Genomic DNA, 22,472 nt, shown 5'->3' with positions numbered 1-22,472 from the left:
ATTGTGACAGTATTTCAAACATACAGTGTATATAATACTTCCAGAGGTTGTGCTATACATTACAGTATTTTTTTTTTCTTCCTGTCAAGGACGTGCGCGCTCCCGGCTCTCCGAGAACGCGAGTTCCGTGCGCGCTCCCGAGCGAAGGCGAATGCGGTAGCCTAGGAAAAAACAAGCGAGCGGCGCCGGAGACACAAGAGGGGCGCAGTTCACCTCCACAGCTAACAGGATCTCACTTTGGAACGCACATTTTCACGCCCTGCTGGGTTGTGTTGCAGCCAGAGACTGCTGGGGATATTCACGGACCGAGACAAAAGGGTGAGTTCTGCTCGTTTACTAAACCGGCGAGAGGTCGAAGGAATCCGGCGGATTTAGGTGGGGGAAAATGACGATGTGGCTGTAATTTTTTTTGCACCTCCTTTTTTATGCCTCAAAATGGCGGCTAGGCCGCTCGGTCTGGAGCAGCAGGTAGCATGTCAGCACCAGACTAGGTTTCTGTCTGTATTTGCAACCGTGTGCTCATTTGAATAGTGAGGCCTGTAAAGCGATGACGACGTTGAATTTAGGTAATTAAATTAAGGCACACACAATGGTGGCGTCTGTGTTGGACGTGTAAGGAGTTAACATTGTTGTAGCTAACTTTATGACCGCAAAACCAGGAAGCTAATAAAGACAATGTTTAGATTAGCACAATTTGGCTGCTGTAGTTCACATTTGGTGGCAACTCTCATATAAATGATGTGACAACATGTCGCTGGGCTGGAAGGTAACAGTCGCATTTGGCGTGGTCAAACGCTGAGTGTTGCGGTTTTGACAAGCCCGTCATTACAGCTAAATATCAAATGACATGGATGGGTCATCCATGCCAATATTAGCACGGCTCCTCTCGAAGGCTGCTGGCCCCGATAAAATATGGATGTTAATGTGATTGATGTCTTTATACAAGACATTGTACATTGTGCGGCCCCCTTTGCTGTCTCACCGGTGGGCGTTCGTCTCAGCTGGCGCTCCTTCGTCATGAGTACTAGGAAGTCAGGGTGGAGCTCATGGAAGGCGATGGGTCTTCTTGGAATTCCTTCTACTCATTAGCTAACTTGTTTTCTCTTTCCACGTTTGCCTTGTCAGGGTTCCCGGATGCTGTGATTTGTGATTTTGCAGCCCCATGTATGTTTACACAATTGAGGTCATAAATTCTTGCCTGATTGAGATTGCACAGTCGGCAGTCTGCATTGAGGAGCAGAAGGACGGTGACTCACCATTGTAACTGTTTTCAGTGGACCCGCGCCTGTTCGCCATTCACAACTACACATATTGTTAGATTTCATCTAAAAATATTTTTTTTAAACGTGCATTCATGTCTGTCTTTTGCAGAAATTCACAGTAATACATACAATACATGTACATATTGACCTAAAGGGATAGTTGATAGTTTTCGGCCCTTTGTATGGCATTGTGGACTCCTACAGCGCAGCTACACGCAATAGCCACCACAGAAAGCTCTCTAGATCTTCCAGAATCTGCACCTATTCCATCTGTATTTCCTTAGACTTTCAAAATGGTATGTTTTTAATTGATTCCACGCACGACCCGCCTCTAGACACGGCCACTCCGCTGTGATTGGTCACATTCCCAATCGTTCCAGAGGCCTTTCTAATTTAAAAAGGTAATTTCCTACAGTCACCATTCACAACTACACATATTGTTAGATTTAATCTAAAAATATACTTTTTTGGGGGGGCAACGTGCATTCATGTCTGTCTTTTGCAGAAATTCACAGTAATACATACATAAAGAAATAATCCAGCATGCATGCACATCTCGGCCTAAAGGGATAGTTGATAGTTTTCGGCCCTTTGTATGGCGTTGTGGACTCCTATAGTGCAGCTACGCGCAATAACCAGTACAGAAAGCTCTCTAGATCTTCCAGAATCTGCACCTATTCCAGCTGTATTTCCTTAGACTTCCAAAATGGTCTGTTTTAATTGATTCCACACACGGCCACTCCGCTGTGATTGGTCACACTCCCAATTGTTCCAGAGGCCTTTCTAATTCAAAAAGGTAATTTGCTACAATAAACTTTATTTTGTCATGGGTATTTAACATTGTAGTTGACATGTCGAGCTTTTTTTATATTTATTTTTGAATAGATTACGTAATTAAAACTAACCTCAGAATATTTATCGCCTTGTCTATCACTATCCCCATAGCATGTGCAGTCAAGATAGAAATTGGGGGAATCTTAAGGCGTGGTAGTGTATGCAGTTGACACCAATTTTACTTTGTCTTTAACATAGGAGGACTTTGTTTTTACTGCTTGGAAATGAAGGCAGTCCAGATTCTAGATGTTTGGAATGCTTCATTCTGAAAGGTGATGACGCTACTAGTTGAAAAGGATTCAGCTGCCTGTGTTGTAATGCTATTGGCTGGCTACCAGTCCACAGCGTACCCCGCCTCTCATCCAAATTCAAATTCAGAGATAGGCTCCAGCACACCCCTGCAGCCCTAGAGAGGTTGCGTCCCCCAGCAAGTTTTCTGAACTGGCACCATCTTGGTTGTGATGTCACTGCCAGACTCTGATTTCGGGAGCCAGATTCACACACATTCAGCCATGAACTCATGCATATTCATAACAACTCTACTCTACTGCAAGATAGTCTGCAAGCCATGTTTTTTTTCGGGCAAGTTTTTCGGTTGCAGGTGCAAACACACAGCCATGAAAGCACACAAAGAAAGTGACATTTTCACAACAACATTCGCTAACATTGTGTTGTGAGGAGTATATGTTTTATAGTCAGTGGTAGCTACAACAGATAGAACATTAGCTGCCTAGCTAGCGCATCAGTTAGGAATTAGCACTGCATTAGCGCCAACGCTGGGCTAATATTGTAACTGGTGGTTATTTTTAGGTGAAATTTTTACTGGTGTGAATGAATCTGGTGTTATTTGTCCCTTGTCACATTCATCCCACCTATTCATCTTTACAATTACGTTTTTACGTAATTATGTAATTGTCATACTGTTGAACCATTCGTACTCGTCTAACCCCCAATCCTGAATGTTACTTGTCCACACTCACAGCCCCATCACCATGTCATAAGCTTGGCTACGCATACCAACAAATATGTGCTCAGTGATACATCGGGTGTGGTCCTGTCCAGTCTAGTTGTGTCTCTGTGGCCGACTGCTTCATTCTTAAAGTGACAGGCGATGTTTGTTTTCATCATCTAAAAAGCCTTTTCAAAGAGATGGTAACCTATTAGGATTCATCAGGAAATTACATGACACCCCCAGAGCGTTTGCACCAATTTCTCTGGTGGCTCCTGCTGCTGTACAAAGACAACAAAATCGATGGCGGGAGGAAAGGACAGATTTATGGATGCATCTTATTCCTTCTCCACTACCACTCTAACATTTTATGCATAGATAGTTAATGTGATTTATTTCATTGTGCAGTACTACACACACTGTAGAGATCAGGTTTGCAGTGTGACGATGGCAACAATGAATAAAATGACACATGATGTCCCAGAGGTGCTCGATTTCACTCAGGTCTGGGGAAAACAGGCAGGACAGTCAATATCATTGATGCTTTTGTCATCCAGGAATTCGTGGCACACTCCAGCTACAGTATCTTTTCAATCACTATAAGGAGTTATCAGTAAATTAAAGAACTCCTGAACAGCCCTTTACCAATGATGAGCTGTGTATGGTAACGGTATACTTTTTATTTTTGGTGGCACTGGCGCTGTGGCAACTTCACAAAAACAAAGCCGTGTTTCCCATACATTAATTTATCTGTGGCGGCCTGCCACAAATATATTTGGTGCTACCTTTTCACAAATAGATTATGATCGGACTGTCTGCAAATGTAACTTGTTGTTCTAACTGCACACAGTCGATGGCATTGTAACTGCTGCTTCACACACTTCATACGCACCTTGTCTGCCAGTGAACAGGAGGGATTAGTGTTGCCGGTTTTTCGATTTTGTCACTATATTTAACAAGTATTCAGATGCCCCCCAATTCAGTTTTTTAGAAAAATGACGAGCGACTTAATGAACACTTTCAGAGACTCTAAACATGAAGCACGTATGCCTCTTATAACCAAGCAGCCGGTACCCGCCTTGCCTCCAAACACACACCGTATGAAAGGCGCCAGAAGAGACTCGGTCTTTCTTGTGATTTAAAAGAAGCAACGCAAGATTGTACAACTTAACCACCACTGCAAATAGATTATAGTGCTCTGGGAAAAACACAGGTTATGTTACGTTGACGTTGTGAATAATTGATTAAATTTATTAGAATTTACAAGTTGCATTTTAGTTGGGTCGGTTGTATGGACTGTCATTTTTAGCTTAGTTTACCACAATCTATGCCACTGTGGAATTTTTGTGCCCTCCAACCACAGCAGATTGAAAACCTGCCAGAAACCAAAGGCATGCTGTAATATCCACTCGGTGAGAGGTTAGCTGTCATTTGGACTGCTGTCAGGTGCTGACATCACAGCTCAATAGTGGGTTGCTGGCTGTCACCATCCGTGGAGCAGGTCCGCTGCAATGTTCAAGTGTCAGATACATAGATATAATTAGCTTTATCACTTCTGTACAATAGACTGCCAAACAGGGAAGTAATACTAGCAGATGTCATTTTTCTTAATTTTGAGGGATCAGCGATTGGCCAGTCCCTACGTATGAAATCGATCTAATCCTCTAATCGTGTCTACCTCCTCAAAGATCTGAAAGTCAGCCACTGTCCCCTTTTGCGCTGCCAGACTGACAGCTCGTAATCGAGCTATCGCCTAAGCTAAAGCTCGCTGGAGCGAAGAGCCAGGCAGCGGCCCACTGTTGCCTTTTATGAGCAGTGAAAAGAGCAAAGCCACTTGACTCTGCAACCACTTCTTACTCGGTAATGGGTGTACATCACGTGCCACGTGTACATCATTGTGCCACGCTTGAAACGCGCATTGTTTTTTTGTTTTTTTTTTGTCAGCAGCACGCAGACAGACAGGTAGCTTGTCACTTCTCACAGAAGAGGTAGTTGGCTGCATCTGCGGTTCGGAAGGCAGTGGATGTGGCTGGAGGTGCCCAGCGGAGCCGGGCAAACCTGCTTTTCATTCAGATTTTCAGTTACAATGTGAGAAGACTAGAAATAAATGCATTGTGCAAAACAAAACGTGCGTTGTGGATCACAGCGTTTTGTGTAATATATATATACACAGACATACATGTACGCATGCTCCTTTTGTTGAGAAAGTTTCAGGAGCGTTAATCTGTCGGTAAATAAGAGAGAGATTGTAAGGGCCTGCAAAATAAGTAAATTAGCCTTGTTGTGCCTTTTTATTTACTAGTCGGTTGGAGATTTAGTCATCATGGTCCCAGGAGACTAAGAGGCTTATCATGGCTCACAGTTGGCCTTCCTTTGACTACTTAGTTTGTTGTGTGTTTTTTTTTTTTTGAACAACACAGTGTGTAAATAGTCTTCATATCTTCCACCATTGCATTTAATGTACTTTACATAAATATCCCACCACTGACAAGTTATTAACCTCCCCACTATTAAAAAATTTGTGCAAATGGCCAACTGCAAGTTCCCCATTCGTCACCTAGCCCGACAGCTCCTAAGGAGCTGCGATAATGACAAGATAGTGTTTTGGAATGTGACGGACGTTAGTGCACGGACGTTATTCTGGCCTCCTCTGTCTTGTCCCGTTTTTCTGTTCCGTCTGCAACCTTTTGAGGAGAAGATTGATGCACTCTGAATCTGGGTCAGCTCTGGCATGTACACGGTGAAAGGAATTTGAAAGGAGTGTTCGGGGCAGTTTATGTTGATATTAAACAAAGGGGACCCAGAATGTGTGATTCTGTTTTACAATGACTAACTGCTGACTTTATGCCTTTTCATTTGGCTTATTAATGACATCTACATATTTTGATGTTTGTGCTGCATTGACCTTCTGTACGAATAATCTTATTGTTTTTTTATTATTTACTCACATGATATCCATGTATTTTTATCTGCATATAATCTGTTGCAGGCTTTGATGCAACACTTATGTGACCTAAAAATATTTCCAAACCCACCCGCTCTCCATATTATCTGCCATGCATACCTAATGCAGACCTCAATTTCTCCCTTCCAGATGCAGTGTAGACTCGGCTGTTGACTGATCTGCAGGCTGTCTGATTTTCCTGTCCGTGGAGGGGGCCCGATTCGTGAGGTCCCCACTTGATCTACGTTTTTGTCTGGACTACATGAACAGCCCGCCATAGGAGTACACGGCTCACCTTTGCTCGCGTTGCTCGGATCCCCACAGCTCATCTCCTGACCGAGGAGAGTGCAGCAGCTGCACTCTTGACTGCCGAGTGTTCCCTCCTTGCCCCGTTCACACCGTCCTGTCACCATGGTGCTTTCACAACGGCAACGAGATGAACTGTAAGTGAGCACTCAACTTTTATTCATATAAGCCATTTCTGAATCCAGTGAAGTTATTTTTTGGTCCTACAATTGGGATAAGGGACAATACCTTTGTCAAGCACTGTATTTCACACAAAACGATCTGTCTAGTATAAACAGTACAAACTCAGAGTTTAGGGTCATGCTGGCACAGGTGTATCCGTCTTGCAGCACTATTAAAGCCATTTTGAGAAAAAGAAAGGAGAAGTGAGCCATTTGTTGTGATTGCCAACATTTAAATTGCATTTTATTTACAAAGCTCCACTCAGTAAGCTCATTTACCATTAAATACAAATGGCATGTTTGAACGGAATAAAAATACTAAGCAGTGAAGCAAATATTATTTAGATAACTACTCTATCAGTTGGCGAGCTACTGCTAGATTAGGAGACACCTGTTGGAGACCCTGTGATAGTGTCAATATATTTAAAGGGGACATATTGTGCTAATTTTTCGACCCTTTGTATTGGGTTGTGGTCTCCTATAGAGCAGCTACACCCAATAACCTGCACAGAAAACGTTTTAGATTTTGCAGAATTTGAGGGAATACAACATCTAACTACATTTATAGGTCAGAAAAGTGGAAAAAGCACAAGGTCCCATAGCAAGATCAAGTTTACAGTTTAAAAACGTAAGTTGGCGTGTACCCCATGAACATGGCAGCTACTTGACTCTTGAAGCTATCTAGCCAGGCAAAATGTGTAAACTAAGATGCCATTTGGGTGGAACTTGGCAGAACATTGTTTTCATTCAGTGATCCGTTCCTGTCTGCATGCAACTATTTACTAATCAGGTACAGTGTGGATGCACATTTTTTTCATCCTGCCCCAAAAAATCTCAGCAGCTTTCCCGTGTGGACAGGGCCCAACAGCAACAATGGTTAGATTTCTAGATGGGTTGTTTTGCAGTGTCATAGAGGAATGTGTCTGCTTTTAACGTGTGCGTTGCATGACAAGGCACTGAACATTCCCAACAATGTGTCTATGTTTTCAGATTAGCACTCTGGGGTGGGGCCTGTTGGTATGGGGAGCTCTATTGGAATGCTAATCTTTCATTAGCTCTACTATTCAGTAGATGCTTCCACGACCCACCCCTTGCCCCTTATTTCTCAGTCTGGCCACACAGCTTACAGGAAACTGGTATCAATGTGCTCAAGCATCTGGTGCATTCCCTTTCTGGTGTTTAGAATTGCTGGTTGTCTGGGTTGTTGTTGTTGTTGATGTTGAATGAATTCCGACTAGGTATTGTTTCCCACTGTGAATCTCCTTTTCCTTGAAGCTCTTGGGGGACCTCTTGGTCTATTGTCCAATAATATTGTATGGTGCTATTTTGTCAGCAACAAAGTCAGATGTGTGATTGCATAGAATCGGGAAAACAACTTTTTTTTTTTTTTATCATAACCAATGAAAAGCACTTGTGTGTCTTTACAGGGTCAGGGGACTCACCGCCTACGGCATATTATAAAAATAGCTGAAGAACACAGTCTACTTCCCTGAAAGACCTGGCGGGCACTCGTGTGCTGATGGGTCTTGTTGCTTTTATTTATTTATTTATTTTTAACTTTCGCCCTTCTTCAAAAGATATGCCCCCAGCCCTCTCTCAGACTTCTACCCTAATGTGTACATTTGTGTGCATCATCCTCTGGCTTTCAATGCTAAGACATATTGTCTGGTGAGAAAAGATGAAAGCTGCAGTGTAGCAAGAATCTAAGCAGAAATAGCAATTACTTTTTTCGCCCCTCAGATTTGAAATACTAGAGAAACTGATGTTAATGTATCTGTACTGGACAGACTGAGTTTAAAAATGAAACCAGGAAAAATAACAAAATGGAGAGCATACAAGCATATTCAGGAGTCAAATTACATGTTGAGTCCTGAGAAGCCGATTTTTATATGTTCTCCAAATGCGGTGGATCGGCAGCAGGTCCCAATCCTGCAAATCAGATCGGGACATCCCTACTATCGACAATGGTAGTTTTGAATTTAAGTGAAAGTGTTCAGGTCATTGACTTTCACACATGGCTGTAGGCTGACTGTTCATGTGACACCCAACTATTACATAATTGCTTGTAGATGTTTGTTGAAGTCCAATGGAACCAATATGGCCATTCTCTTTTCTCAGTCTTCCCGAGCCAAGAAAAAGGTAATCCAGGAAATTTTCAGACTGGGAACCAGGCCGACCGTTGAAATCCATTCCAAGTTGTGATTAGGGGTAGTTAGGGATTTATGAGCTCTGGCTAATAGATGAACCGCTTCCTTTCTGTGTGCCACTTAGGAATTCCCTCTCTGTCCTTACTTTCAGGATTAAAATGCTCGCCCTGTCCTGGAGTATTTTAGTTAATATCTAATGAGGCAACTCATTCATTTTCTTTAACCTACCTATTTCACAGCAAAGTGATGTAAATTATGCCAGCCATGTCTATGAGGCTTTTTTGATTGGGAAAATTTGCAAATCAAAGAGAGGAATTATAGATTTACTGTGTTTTTTATGTGACAATCTTCTTTTGTCATATGCATCCTGGGGCTTCCCTTTGTCGTTTTTGTCAGAAATGCAGTCGATCCACATATTTGGGATTCAGCATTTTTAGTCACAAATTTTCCAAAATTGTTTTCTCATAAAATACACATTTTTGTCCCATGCACATGAGGAAATTGTTTTGACTGTTAATTTATGTGATAACATCATTATTATCATGTATTGCTGTGCTTGCCTTTCTTAGCTTGGCTATACTGTAAATCACCCCACCAGCTCAATATGCCTAAGGGTTTAAAATACATCAATAAATGACTAAGATGTGTTCTTCATGCTATGATCTTAAATACTGTACACTGCTTTTTAAAACGTACCAAAGACATTAGGAGAATTTACACATAGAATCACCGCAACCCTTGTGGGATGTGTTTTGCTTTTATCGAGCACAATTTAGGCAGGAAATTACATCATTTCCAGACTGGAAGGAGAGCTGACTCACTTGTCTTTGATGACATCCCTTTCTCATTTCGCTCTGATTTTTATTGTCCTCCCTGTGAAAGACTCTCAAAGAATGAATTGACGATGATTGTGGAGATCTTTCATTTTAGTCTTGTAGACTATTTTAATGTTAACATAGATCGGATGCAATGGCCTTGTATTCTACCTCCACGTCTTGAGTCAGTCTTCACTATCTGTCTTCTCACCCTGCGATCTGTCTTCCTCCCTCACCACCACAATAGTCAATTTAGCTGTAGGCTGCTAGTAGCCATAGTAACCAGCCAGTTTGCCCCTCTTCTGTGTATTAAAAAACAAATTTTCTTTGTCTCTTCGTCATGGTCTTCCGAGGCTTAACATTTTTAAATATTGTTTCTACTGTAGGTTGTATTTTTTTCCTTTTGTATGCCTTGAGGGGGTAGTGTGTTTTTTTTTTTTAACGTTCTGTCAACTTTGACGGCTATTTTGCATCATTATGTTTGATACCACAAAAAGTTTCCTGACTTGCTTTGTGGCTATGGGGTTTGATACAAATAATTAGCCATTACATTGTGTAAATAATAAAATAAAATTTATTTGATTAGTCAAATCATCTTTTATTATGCTTGTATTTGCGTGATTGGCAAATTTTTTCTTTTTGTGTTTATTGTATGTTAGAAGTAAGACGCCTGCCAGGGCTTTTAGATGAGGGGGTGGCGGACAACAACACCGCCTGCTCGACGGTCCGTTTTGTGTTGTCAAAGTAATAGGTAGCTATGGCTTCCAAATCAAACAGAACCTTACAGCAAGCAGGAGTGCTTGCAATACAGACCTATGATCCATGGTGGTCAATTTTTATTTGTGGCGACCCGACACGGATAAATGTGTCTTAAGCATTTTAAGTAGGCAGCTTGTCAAGGAGTAGTTATCCTCCTACTAACCTTGAGCTCTAATGAGGCCCCCTCTTGTTGTCATAAGTATCCAGGTGGGCAGAAGGTGAGGTGCAGGGGGACCAGACTAATCTGACAGATTGCAATTCCCTATCCTCTTCTCATAGCATGGTCTGCCTTACAGCCGGTCTGGATTTTCCTGGCTTGAGAAGGTGTTTGCTGTGTATATACTGTACACAAGCCATTTGGAATCGAGGCATTCATGGGCTACGACACTGGGCGGGCCAGGAGTGTGTTTTTATTCCAGTAATGAAGTCAGTGTCCTTGTTTGGTTTCTTGTTACAATAGTCAATTCAGTGTTCTTGTTTGGTTTCTTTAGTTCACTTTTACTGATGACTGAAATGATTTGAGTAATTCTAATTACACACATTTTTAATATTGTAGCCTACTCTAGAGGAACACAGCACACACCATTAGTGACACACTGTGACATAAGCAGATGTGCTAAGCTAATAAGACTTGCCTTGCTGTGCCTTGGTAGGAATGAGCCTTTGACTAAATTAATCCCATCATTTTTATGTTGTATTGCATATGTTCAGAACACTGAACTTGTTTTTCAATTCCAGTTTTGTTTTGAGCAGGTTACCGTAATTTCTGGACCAGAGTATATCCATATATCATAAATATATCATAGGGCATAGGACATAGGGCTCATATGTTACCACATATGTCAGCAGCCAGTTGAAGGAGAAGGGGGGGGGGGCATTATTATTACATGAACATGTGTCATGATGAGTTATTCAAATTAGACGTTGTAATCGACTCCACTGACACAGTTAGAATATAGCCTTGTGGGGAAACACTGAATACCTTACTTAATAGGCGTCCGGTACCCTACGTGGTATCGTAAATAAACTCTTTGGCCGCAATTGGTGGACATTTGGTAGATTAAAAATGACGGTAATAATACAAAAAGTCGTTTGACTGAATACATTATGTTGTGAGTAGTTATTGATATACACAAGACTAAGTGTTCCAGGTTCTTTATGAGTATTTTCTTTTCTTTGTGTGTGTATATCGGTGATGATGGGATGATTGCCTCTCAGTCACACCCCATCCTCTAGTCACACCACAGGGATTTATTCTGTGGTGTCTTATTTGCCCACAGCCACAGGAGCTCATTATAGACAGCAGACAGACGTGATGTCCAGGGGCTTGTGGTTTATGTCTGATTCCATACATGCAATGTTGTTCTAATATACAGGGCAGAGAAAACATTGAAATGTTGAAAGCACATCTTATCATACTATACTACACTATATCATACTATATGCTGTTTCCCTCAATGCACTTTGTTGTTTTACATTGTTGAATACATACTGTGTTTGCCTAGCGCGTGACTTGCATTCTGCATTATCTTGTTCGGTAATCAGGAGAACTAATCAAGGGTCCTCTGTGTGTTGCAGAAATCGAGCCATAGCTGACTATCTGCGTTCTAATGGATATGATGGAGCATATTCTACTTTCAAGAAGGAAGCTGAATTAGACATGGTGAGTACACAAAGAGAACATAAACATTCATACAACCTAGCACACAGTCCGTCATTTGTGTTTCAATTTATTTAAACAACCTTTGAGTTACTCACTTCTGTAGCTGTTGCAGACCTGTCCAGAAAACCGTCTGTTGTCTTCCCAGTTCTCCCTTCCCCCATCTACCTTCCTAATACACACACTCGCATGAACCTCCCTTCACATGACACCTTTTGCTTTGTGCTTTTATTCATTCCTCTGCCAGACGTTTTCTCAGTGCAAGCAGGGTGAATAATAGATGAATGGCACAGAGAGATCTGTGCACCCTGTTGGGTTTTTAAAGCTCTGCCCAAAACAAACCTTTGCAACACCAACATGCTAGGTTTGTTAGGTTACTTTAGTTTCCTTGAGCATGCAGGTTTAGTCATTAAGATCTTTCCTTTCCTGTTAAATGTAGTTAGGACTACTTCTGACTGAATTCAACACACACGCCAACATTTGGATCCATACTACCAACTGGCATACTGTACTGAAGTCTGGCACTCTTCATGTGCATCAGTCTCATGTATGCTGGTGAGGTTCCAGGCAGATGGTCGATTTAGATGATGGCAGAGTTGTTTAAAATTAGGCTCCCTGTTTGCTTTAATGTTATCGTTCCTCTCCATTGGCCTAGTTTTTTAGTTTCACATTTGTATTCCCTTTCAAAACTGAGTATTAGGGTTGGCTGCATCTTTTGACTACTTCAGGATGTCGGCTTTTGTTTGCCTGTCATTCATTCAGGCTTGTCAAACAGAGACAGACTTACATTAAAATGCTCATGACAATAAAAGCAATAAAAAAACAACAACAAATGCTCAGAAAAGATGGTGACATATAACAATAACACGATAATAACATTCACTGATATTGTGTTGTGATGGCAATGACATAACACACAATTATGTTTTTGGTCCGTGAGTGACACCATGACAGCTGATATGCATACGCAAAATACAATACCAGTGAGCAGCGATTGCTGCTTATGCAGCCCTGGCACGACACTCCATACTATAAGATTTGTAGAATAGATATGCTTCTTCGGCGTGCTTTTCCACAGTCCAGAGTCTTACTTTGTGTTTCCAACTGCAGGGCAGTCTAAACATTTGTCCCGAATGTTGCCTTTTGGAAATGTGAACAAGCTTACTCGGTCTCCTTGAGTGTTCCAGCAAAAGCCTTCAACGCAACAAGTGGGAATAATATAAAAAAAACTGCAGAAATTCACGTACATCTGGATCATAACAATAGAGAACACATTGGAGTAGAGAACAGCTTCCGGGTGGATCATCCTCCAGTTCCAGGAAGAGGAAAATTGTAAACTGAGTTAAAGCGCACATCTAACACAGGCAAGATGCCTTTCAGTGTTTTCAGCGAAAATGCAAAGATTATCATGTGTTTTGGTGTCATGAGCACTTTAAGTGTTTTATTGGGGGCAGCATTCATAAATTATATATCACAGAGGATAAGGTTCATCAAGAATGCCAATTAAGCAATGTAATACTAATTTTCATAGTTTCATCTTGTCATACGTCATAATTCTTTGTAGAAATAAAAATACTCTCTGATAGCAAAGCACTTGGAAATAACTCTTGTTAGCCTGCAGGTCTGCCACAAGTTATTTTCCTCAGTTTCCCACACTGTAAAATACATGAACATTGTTGTTTGCAGCAGATTAGCCCTCCTGAGGAGGATTAAGACTAGAGTATGTGTTTGTACATGTGTTGTACAATAGGGTGGTAGCGGCACGTCGGGAAGTCAGTGTTAGCTTGTGTAAATAATTCTGTCCTTTCATATGACACCCGAAGCTGTCTGCTTGCCACCCGAGCTAGCCGAATTCCACTGACCTGCGATTATGCTGATTCTTCAACTGTTTGACTTATGTGCTATATTTGCCCCTCTCCCTGCAGAATGAAGAATTGGACAAGAAGTATGCTGGCCTTTTGGAAAAAAAATGGACTTCAGTCATCAGATTACAAAAGAAGGTTTGTATCCCACCCTTTTTTTCCCCTTTAAAGGCTTGTGGGGATTGCAGTCTTGTGAATGGATTGTGACATCACCAATGGATCCACAGTACTTTGCCTGTTAATGTATGATAATCTACTAAGAACACAAACTAAAGCTGAAATGGCACCAGTAAAGCTTCTGACCAATTATGAATTGCCTCCTTAAATGAATAACTTCATGTTCTGCTCCTTTTGGACATATGGAACTGTGAATTGTATTATGTGGCGTATTGTACTGATCAAATAAAATTAAACCATTACCATCATCCCGTACTCTGCCAACATACATGTTTGATCTGGACAGGTTATGGAACTTGAATCCAAACTGAATGAAGCAAAGGAAGAAATCACCTTGGGTGGACCAGTCAGTCAAAAACGTGACCCCAAAGAGTGGATTCCACGCCCCCCGGAAAGATATGCGCTAAGTGGTCACCGTAGTCCAGTTACCCGTGTCATCTTCCACCCAGTCTTCAGCGTGATGGTTTCAGCTTCAGAGGATGCAACAATAAAGGTCAGTGCTGCTGAATGGCACACAGATCTTTTTTTCTATTGTCTTCAGTGTGATGTATGTACTTAAAATGTGCTGCACTGCACTTTTCTAAATAGATTGTCATCGATTCATCCGTTTTGAGAATCTTGTTCAGAAGCTTGCACAAGCTTTGTCTTTTAAAATGGTGCTTAAATGTGCCTTTTGTATTAAAATGTGCTCCTATAGACTGAGGGTAAATGTTTGCTTTAGACTGGAATGGTAATTTAAATAGCTAATGTTGACAGTAGCCAGAAGGTTACTGTTAGAAGTCTGGTTTGTAATTAAATAGAAATGGTATGGTACTGATATTCCGCAAACCAGACATAGTTGAAAATAATTCAAAGATGTTCAAAGTCACATGTTCCAGTATGCCTTCCACAGCCATTATGTGGAAGAATAATATGGTGATAAAATAAATTTGCTGTGAAAAGTTAGCCACTACACTAGACCTGATGATGAATGCTGGGATAAATTTAATAGAATTATTGTAATCTTATCAGGCAAATTGCCTCTTCTGCATTCCGTTTTCCAATTCTTTTGGCTGCCAATATGCTGACAATGTTGTTTTTCATTTTTCTGATGAGATGATAGACAGAACATACCTCCTCCCCCTTAATCTCATTATTTTGAAAACAAATTTCAGTGCACCATGTCCTGCTCCATGCAACGTCTTGGGACTTGCTGAGTTCTATTCTAAATTTTTTTGTTTACCTACACTTTGCACAGTATAATATACTGCATCTTGAACATTTCATCCTTTATGTTTTCCTTTTTGGACTGTGACTTAGCTTAATCTTTCTGGACACACCTGTATCGTCTTTATATGCCTAGATTCCTTATACAAACTCCACCATCTGCCTCTCAGCTAAGAAGCGACTCTTTGCCTCACTAGACAATTCCAATACGCTATTAAGCTGTTTGTTCTGTATACTTTATTCATGAAGCACATGGACATCCTCTCCTTGGCTACACTCACACAGCAGGGGTTCAGGTCCCTGTTTTGGCATCTTCCTCCCTTCTCAATGCCACCCTTTTCTCCGGTTGCACCCCCTGCTCTCGGCATTGTGCCACATTTATATTCCTCTTAAGCAGCATCTGCGCCACCATGGCTATTGGCTACCCGCCATTAGAGCCCTCCATCACCCCCTCTGGAGCAGCACAGCTATGGGCAAATCTAAAATTCTGCTCCACCCTCATACTCATGCTCCTCTGCCTGTCTCTCGTCTGTGTCCTACTTTTCTACCTCCTAACAGGCCTGTTGAATTTTTAACAGAGTAGACCTTGCACGCTTGAGATTGTTTTGACAAAGACCTCAATCCAATGCACCTTCTTAGAACAATACTATTACCCTGAATGAATGTTAAAGAGCAAATCTTTGATAAGTCATTTTGGGGTACTATCCAAAAATCCCTGACATAGCTAGAAATCACCACTGCAAAGTATTTTATCATTGCAAAATAACCCCAGCCCTAATTATGCTACCCCCATATATTACCATTTTGCTAGCTCATGGTTGCTTGGCGTCTAAAGGTTCAGTCGACCTTATGATCTAGAGCAGTTATTTTCATTAGATGTTCTTGTTCAATTCACTGCAGTTGTTTTTGTGACAGAAATATGTGTAGATATGACGAGTATGTGAAAGTGTAAGTTGGTCCCAGACATTTTCTGCTCTATCTGAAGATAGATGAAAAACATATTTGAGTTACTTTGGCACACAATCAGGCAGCCAAGATTAAGATGTGTGTGATTACGATTAAGTATGTAGGGTGTGTATTGAAAACATATGGCAATTGATGTATGGAAAGAGAAAATCTGAAAATTTTGTGTGGAACGTCTGCAACGGGAGGAGCTTACTATCCAAGCTACCACCCAATTAGTCATCACGAACAAAAAAATAAGTTCCTGTTTTTGCTGTAGGACTTTCACACAGTTTGTGGGTTGACAGAGCCAGTGTAAACACAGTCTGTCATGGTAGTTTTAATACAGGTTGCTCTAATGGATTATTTGCTGAAGATGCTGATGAAATTCTTAAATGTGCCGATCCAAACACATTAGCGCTGTTGATCTCCTCCAGGACAGCCCCCTTGTGCATTTTGTACCTCACAACCATCTGGCATCTTTAGCCGTTCTATAAAGGGGAGGGGGAAGAAGCACCAGTGAGGTTTTTTTTTTATGGAGGGGGGTCTCTTTACCGTCTGCCCAAAATCCTACACCACAAGAAACGAATCAAGTGGTGTTTATCCTTCTGTGGCTGTTTGAATTCAGACATTAGCAGCTTAGTCTTGAAAATTCATCCTTCTTCTTTGAACAAGTCTTACTTTGTCTGTGCTTTGAAGTAATAGTAGTAACCTTCTCTGGCATCCTGGTTCATGTGTAATTGAAATACACAAGATGCATCTGTCAACTGAGGACAGAACGGTCTGAAATAAAGAAGCTGTGCTGTTGATGTGGTCTAAGTTCCTGTATGTGTTCTTCAGGTGTGGGACTATGAGACAGGAGACTTTGAACGCACACTTAAAGGCCACACGGATTCGGTGCAGGACATCTCTTTTGACCAGACTGGAAAACTGCTTGCATCCTGCTCTGCAGACATGACTATCAAGCTGTGGGATTTCCAAGGTTTTGAGTGCATCAGGACCATGCATGGTAAGTTCTTGTAACATGCAAACCTTTCATTAAAAAAAAAAAAAAAACGTTTTTGGAACCATCCCAGTGGTCATGACTGAGTCATACACCCTAACTGCAAGGAATAATATGCACACTCCTGATTGAGTGGGGGCGCCACAGTTTTTATGTTCAGACAGCAACACTTTCTGCTCGCACCTTCAAGGCTCCAATTAGCCGATCATTATTATCTGACGGATAATTATAAGTGATTGCAATTAAATGGACTCAATCCCATCTGTTAAACCTAAAAATAGCAGACTGACAGTTACTTTATCTGGTCCTGATTTTTTTTTTTTTTTTTACAAGTGAGCAGTGCATTTCAGTCTTTTGTTTTTGTGAGACAAAAAATCCTTTGTAGATAACTGCTTGGAACATTTAAAATTCAAAAGGCTTCGCTATTTTCCCTGCAATACATTGGCCCACATTTGAATTCTCGTTCAATTCACCCTTCTCCACCCTTTGTGAATCCCACTGCTGAATATCAGCATTAATTTGCTCAATTGTTTAATTATACTCTTCAGCTACTTCCTGTGGCGTTCCACATTTATTGTAACGTTATGGTGTTTGTTGATGTCTAAACAGACACAAGTAAGCAGGGTTTTTAGAGTATACTTGATCTATTTGTGTTTTCAGCAGCTTTAATAAGGCTAAACAACTTGGTAATTAGGCACTTCTTAAACCCTGCGAAAGAAACTAATACCCAACAGATTGCTTGTCTTTCAGCGTATGTCAACATGAGAACAATGTGAAACACAAGTTTATTTGTATTTTTTAACAATTCAGCATCCACCCCCCCCCCCGCACTATCCATTCAGATGGAGCTGTAAATGACACTGCAATGTGTATGCCATGCTAGTTTATTCTGCCTCTCATGCAATATGTATTTTTAATGCTCTATACAGCATATATTTGAGTCACAGGAGTAATGTTTCTCTGTTGATCACAGTAAATGTACACTGAGCTGGGGGGAAGCCTTATCAACCTCATTATCTCGAGAGGCACGCAAGCAACAGCCGTTCATGAACGGATGTTGTGCATGCACACATCCTCTATTTTAAAAGATGCATCTTTCAGCATTTAAACAACAGGTCTTGATCTCAAATGCTTTCACTTTGGGGTCATTTTTTTAAAAATGTTGTTTCTCTCCAAATTATCCTACCAAAAAATGGCCACTTTGTTAGCTCACTGTGCCCAAAGAACCCATTCGTTATCTTGCCCTTTTGTTGCCTGGAGTCTTTAAAATCACATATGTACAGTGCATGGTTCCTGACTGTATTTCCCTCTCAGAATGTCATGATTCCCATTCCAATGATTCTTTTAATATTGTTTTTAGGACATGACCACAATGTTTCATCTGTAGCCATAATGCCCAATGGAGATCACATAATTTCTGCCTCGAGGGACAAAACCATGAAAATGTGGGAAGTGGCAACTGGGTAAAGACTTTAAATCTATTCTTAAAACCCAAAAAAAACAAAAACAAAATGTTGTCTGTCTTGAGTCCCATTTACTGGGTGATAATTCTCTCCATATATTTTGTCCACTAGTTACTGTGTGAAGACCTTCACAGGCCACAGGGAGTGGGTCCGTATGGTGCGACCCAACCAGGACGGCACTTTAATTGCCAGCTGCTCCAATGACCAGACCGTGCGCGTGTGGGTTGTGGCCAACAAAGAGTGTAAAGCTGAACTGCGGGAGCATGAGCATGTGGTGGAGTGCATCTCCTGGGCACCAGAGAGCGCCTATCCCACCATTCTCGATGCCACAGGCTCTGAGGTAAGGACTTGCAATACAAGTCCATTGGAGATGTTTAGGTCTGGACAGTCTGTTGTGTGTTGCGAAGTGCAGTCATGTAAAGACTGAGAACAGCCCAACCATAACTTGCACTTGTTTTGTTGTTTTGTGTCCAAACAGAGCAAGAAAAGTGGTAAGCCAGGCCCCTTCCTGCTGTCTGGCTCCAGAGACAAAACCATCAAGATGTGGGACGTTAGCATAGGCATGTGCCTTATGACGTTGGTAAGGATCATACAGCTTCATTTATCGAAAAACATCTTGCATCCTTAATGAATTCTGTCATGTCTGTTATAGGTCGGCCATGACAATTGGGTGCGTGGTATCCTTTTCCACCCTGGAGGCAAGTTTATTGTATCCTGTGCAGATGACAAGACCTTAAGGATCTGGGACTACAAGAACAAGCGCTGCATGAAAACCCTGAGTGCCCATGAACACTTTGTTACCTCTATGGGTAAGCAGCTCTTCTGCCGTCTTATCCGTTGCTATTATCTCATCAGCTGCTACAAGCAAGGCCAGTATTTCCGGAATTATCTGGAGGGTTTCAGTCACTTGAGCTATTGTAGCTTTTCTTTAGATCTCGGCTGAAGAGGTGTCCTGAAGAGTCCTTTCACCAGGCTGAACCACAGACCAAAGAGAATTGTTCAGCATTTTGGAAAACAAACCTTTTGTTGTGATTGCCCATTTTCCCCTGTGGCTGTTTGCTGTTGCTGTTTGTTAGTCACTGTGCCTGATGTCCTCAAATATGTTGTTCTAGTAGATGTTGGTCCTCCACTTAAATAAACACGACACCTCCCAATGCAATTAGGTACCTGGAATAATATTTACTAATGCTATAATGTAAACGTGGAAGTCTTCTTTTGTATTTCACATTTTTGAATGGTGTTTCTCTATTGTTCACATAGTTGACAAATGAGGAAAAAGTTATTGACTATTTATTATGTTTGTTCATTTCAGATTTCCACAAGGCTGCTCCTTACGTGGTCACTGGGAGTGTAGATCAGACAGTAAAAGTGTGGGAGTGCCGCTGATTCCAACCTCTGAAGAATGGACCACCACCCCTGACAACCCAATTGCTCTTTGGGATCCTACCTCCCTCCTCCCCCACCTTGTCATTCCACCGCCCCGCCTCACCTAAGCTAAACTTCACCCGCACATCTTCTTCGGCTGCACCTACTACCACCAATGGTTACTTACTTACCCATTATGCTCCCTGGTCTAATAACCTTTGCCCCCCCTTCCCCTTATGTAAATTATTCCTGGATGTAGATCAAGCTATTAAATGTTACACAAAAAAAGTATTCTTGCATGGTAATCAAAACTTGTATACTGTAAATTTGCATAACGTCTAGAAGTACAGTAGGTTTAACACAGGGCTGGCCGTCTGTCATGCAGCCTTACTGACCACCGAAGGCAGATGTTTTTGACTGGGTGTAAAATGTAGGGCACTAAAAAAAATAATTTAAGAATTGACAGTGTCTTTATGTGTAAGATTATTTTTGTTTATTTTTTTATTTAGAACTTTTTTTCTCCTCCTGTTTCTTTCCCTTCCTTTCCGTCTTCGTCTGGTGCCTAGCTTGGTAAAACCTTTTGAGAGATAAGGCAGGAAAAGCATATACGATAAGACTGTCTGCCAGCCTTCGTTATTGAAATAATCTGTAGCTTTATACCATCACTTCTCAAGTGTGAATACCATTTATCTCTTCATGTGGAACTAGGTAATATTTTAATGGTTGTGTATATACGAATGCTTAAAACTGTTCCTGGTCCTCGGGGTTGGGGGGCGGGGGGGATAAACTGCAGCTTTGTACTTTTGTCATGGTCGCACATGAACAAATATTAGACTCCCATCTGCAATTTGAGAATGGCAGCGCTAAAAACTTTACACTGAAGCTCAACGTGGCCTGCTTGGTGGAGCCTGCCAGTGTGCACCATTGAGATCAGAGATTACACAATTGGTAATCTCAAGCATTTGATAAAGACCCTGGCTGTGTTCTCCTTTTGGGAGATCATTTGATGTGACCTTCCTGTGTCCTCCTCAACTGCCGGCCAATCTAGCCCTGCTAGGGTTTTGGTGTAACGTAGGAATGATGTATAAACTAAAGATACTTGGTTGTCTCTTGGCACCTCTGAAGGCTACAAACATGAACCTTATTTTAAAAAGGAGAAAACGGGGAAAAAAAGCAAGATGACGAGTCAAAGTGAGCCCCTGGGTTTGATACCTGGGATGTGCAAAGAGATTGAAAATGTGAGGGGTGCATTGGAAAAAAAGTTAAATCGGTTTTCTGTGAAAATATGAACTGTAAATTTAGCTTGTTAAGAAGCCATTTGGCAGTTTTGTAATGTGCAAAAAAAGATGAGCTGGGGGGAAAAAAAAGTAACGTTAGCAGCAGCCACGGCGAATGGTCTGATGCTGATGTTTGCTACAAACACGCTCTATAATATGGTCCTCTCCACTGAAAAAAAAACCCCTCAGACCACCTCATGTCTTTTTGGATAGCATGGGAAGACAAAAAAATATATACACACAACCATTATTTTACGGTTTAGGAAAACAATGGTTTATACATCCCTTGGGCTTTAACAATGACACAAGTTATTGTAATTGCATAAACCTATTTTTCCCCAAACCAGTTCTTGAAGTTCATTGCATAATAAACTTCTTGGCTTCTTTGCTGCATTGTTATTTTCACGTGTGTACTGGATGTGGTGCTCTGCTGCTGAAGCTCCTGCTAAAGGTGTACTATGACCTAGCATTGGAACATACACAAGGGGATGGGTTGTCTAAACACCATTACTTTAGGAAAAGAAATGCCTTGATGGACACAAACTGGAAAATGATTGCTTGGTATGCCTCTGTTATGGGAGGGACTGATTTTGTTGGGACTGTTTTGAAGGCGATTACTACATGTTCAAGAATATTGTGTCTGGCTGTGACGTCCCAAAGGAGATTTTTAAAGGGAATATTACAACTCTCCCTCTGGTGTTCCTCATACGTTTTGCGTGGTGAGCGTCTCCTAAAGGTCTGACTTTCTAGGGTAAAGATGGGAGGCGGCGATTCTGCGAACTTTGTAGTTAAATTTGGCATAAGAATGCCAAAGTTCAAGCTGATGCCAAAAATGAAGACCGTTAGCTCAAGATAGTAGCCCTATTTGGTCCAGCATTGTGACTAATTTTAGAAAAAATATGCTCACTCCCTCAGGGCTACACGATGACATGTGAGACTGAAAAGCCCTCATTCCTCCTTTTGCTTTTCAAAGAGCAATGATCTGATTTTATGGGTCCCCTTTTCTAAGAATCTGTGGATCAGAGCTGCTTGTATTGTATGCAAGTGTGTCTCCTGTAGGTTAACATTTTTTGCAAGTCCCAAACAATCCTTTTCCTCTCTGCTTTGGCTTGCGAGTGGGCCCATTGATGAAATTTTGCTCCTGTCCATCAGGCCTCTCTAACATGCCTGTGAACCTCATTGAGGGCTTCGGACTGCACAACAAGCTCTTACAGGAGAGTTCATGTTTTTGCCACTATGGTCTCACTCTACATTGAACAAACTGTTAACAATATACCTGGATGTCATTATTGTTTGCAATATAATAAAAAGAAATCTGCATAATTGCTGTCTGTTAAATG

General features: G+C 41.3%; 1 protein-coding gene across 1 annotated transcript; it reads left to right on the top strand.

Moving 5' to 3' along the window:
• The first annotated feature begins 122 nt into the window (after positions 1-122).
• Positions 123-21,320, top strand: pafah1b1a (platelet-activating factor acetylhydrolase 1b, regulatory subunit 1a). Its single transcript, XM_058080397.1, has 11 exons — positions 123-318; positions 6,140-6,432; positions 11,756-11,840; positions 13,763-13,837; positions 14,163-14,369; positions 16,865-17,033; positions 18,388-18,490; positions 18,602-18,830; positions 18,969-19,070; positions 19,143-19,299; positions 19,803-21,320. The coding sequence occupies exons 2-11, from the start codon at positions 6,401-6,403 to the stop codon at positions 19,874-19,876; spliced, it is 1,233 nt and encodes a 410-aa protein (XP_057936380.1). The 5' UTR covers positions 123-318; positions 6,140-6,400; the 3' UTR covers positions 19,877-21,320.
• Positions 21,321-22,472: the final 1,152 nt, after the last annotated feature.

The sequence above is a fragment of the Doryrhamphus excisus genome, chromosome 8, assembly GCF_030265055.1.
Source record: "Doryrhamphus excisus isolate RoL2022-K1 chromosome 8, RoL_Dexc_1.0, whole genome shotgun sequence".
NCBI lineage: Eukaryota > Metazoa > Chordata > Actinopteri > Syngnathiformes > Syngnathidae > Doryrhamphus > Doryrhamphus excisus.
Note: the sequence above shows the minus strand (reverse complement) of the source record. Positions and strands in the feature narration are given on the sequence as shown.

Coding starts and splice junctions, on each gene's coding strand:
- pafah1b1a (XM_058080397.1), top strand. CDS start 6,401: ATGGTGCTTTCACAACGGCAACGAGATGAACT. Junction 6,433..11,755: donor CAACGGCAACGAGATGAACT/GTAAGTGAGCAC, acceptor TGTGTGTTGCAG/AAATCGAGCCATAGCTGACT. Junction 19,071..19,142: donor GCATGTGCCTTATGACGTTG/GTAAGGATCATA, acceptor TGTCTGTTATAG/GTCGGCCATGACAATTGGGT.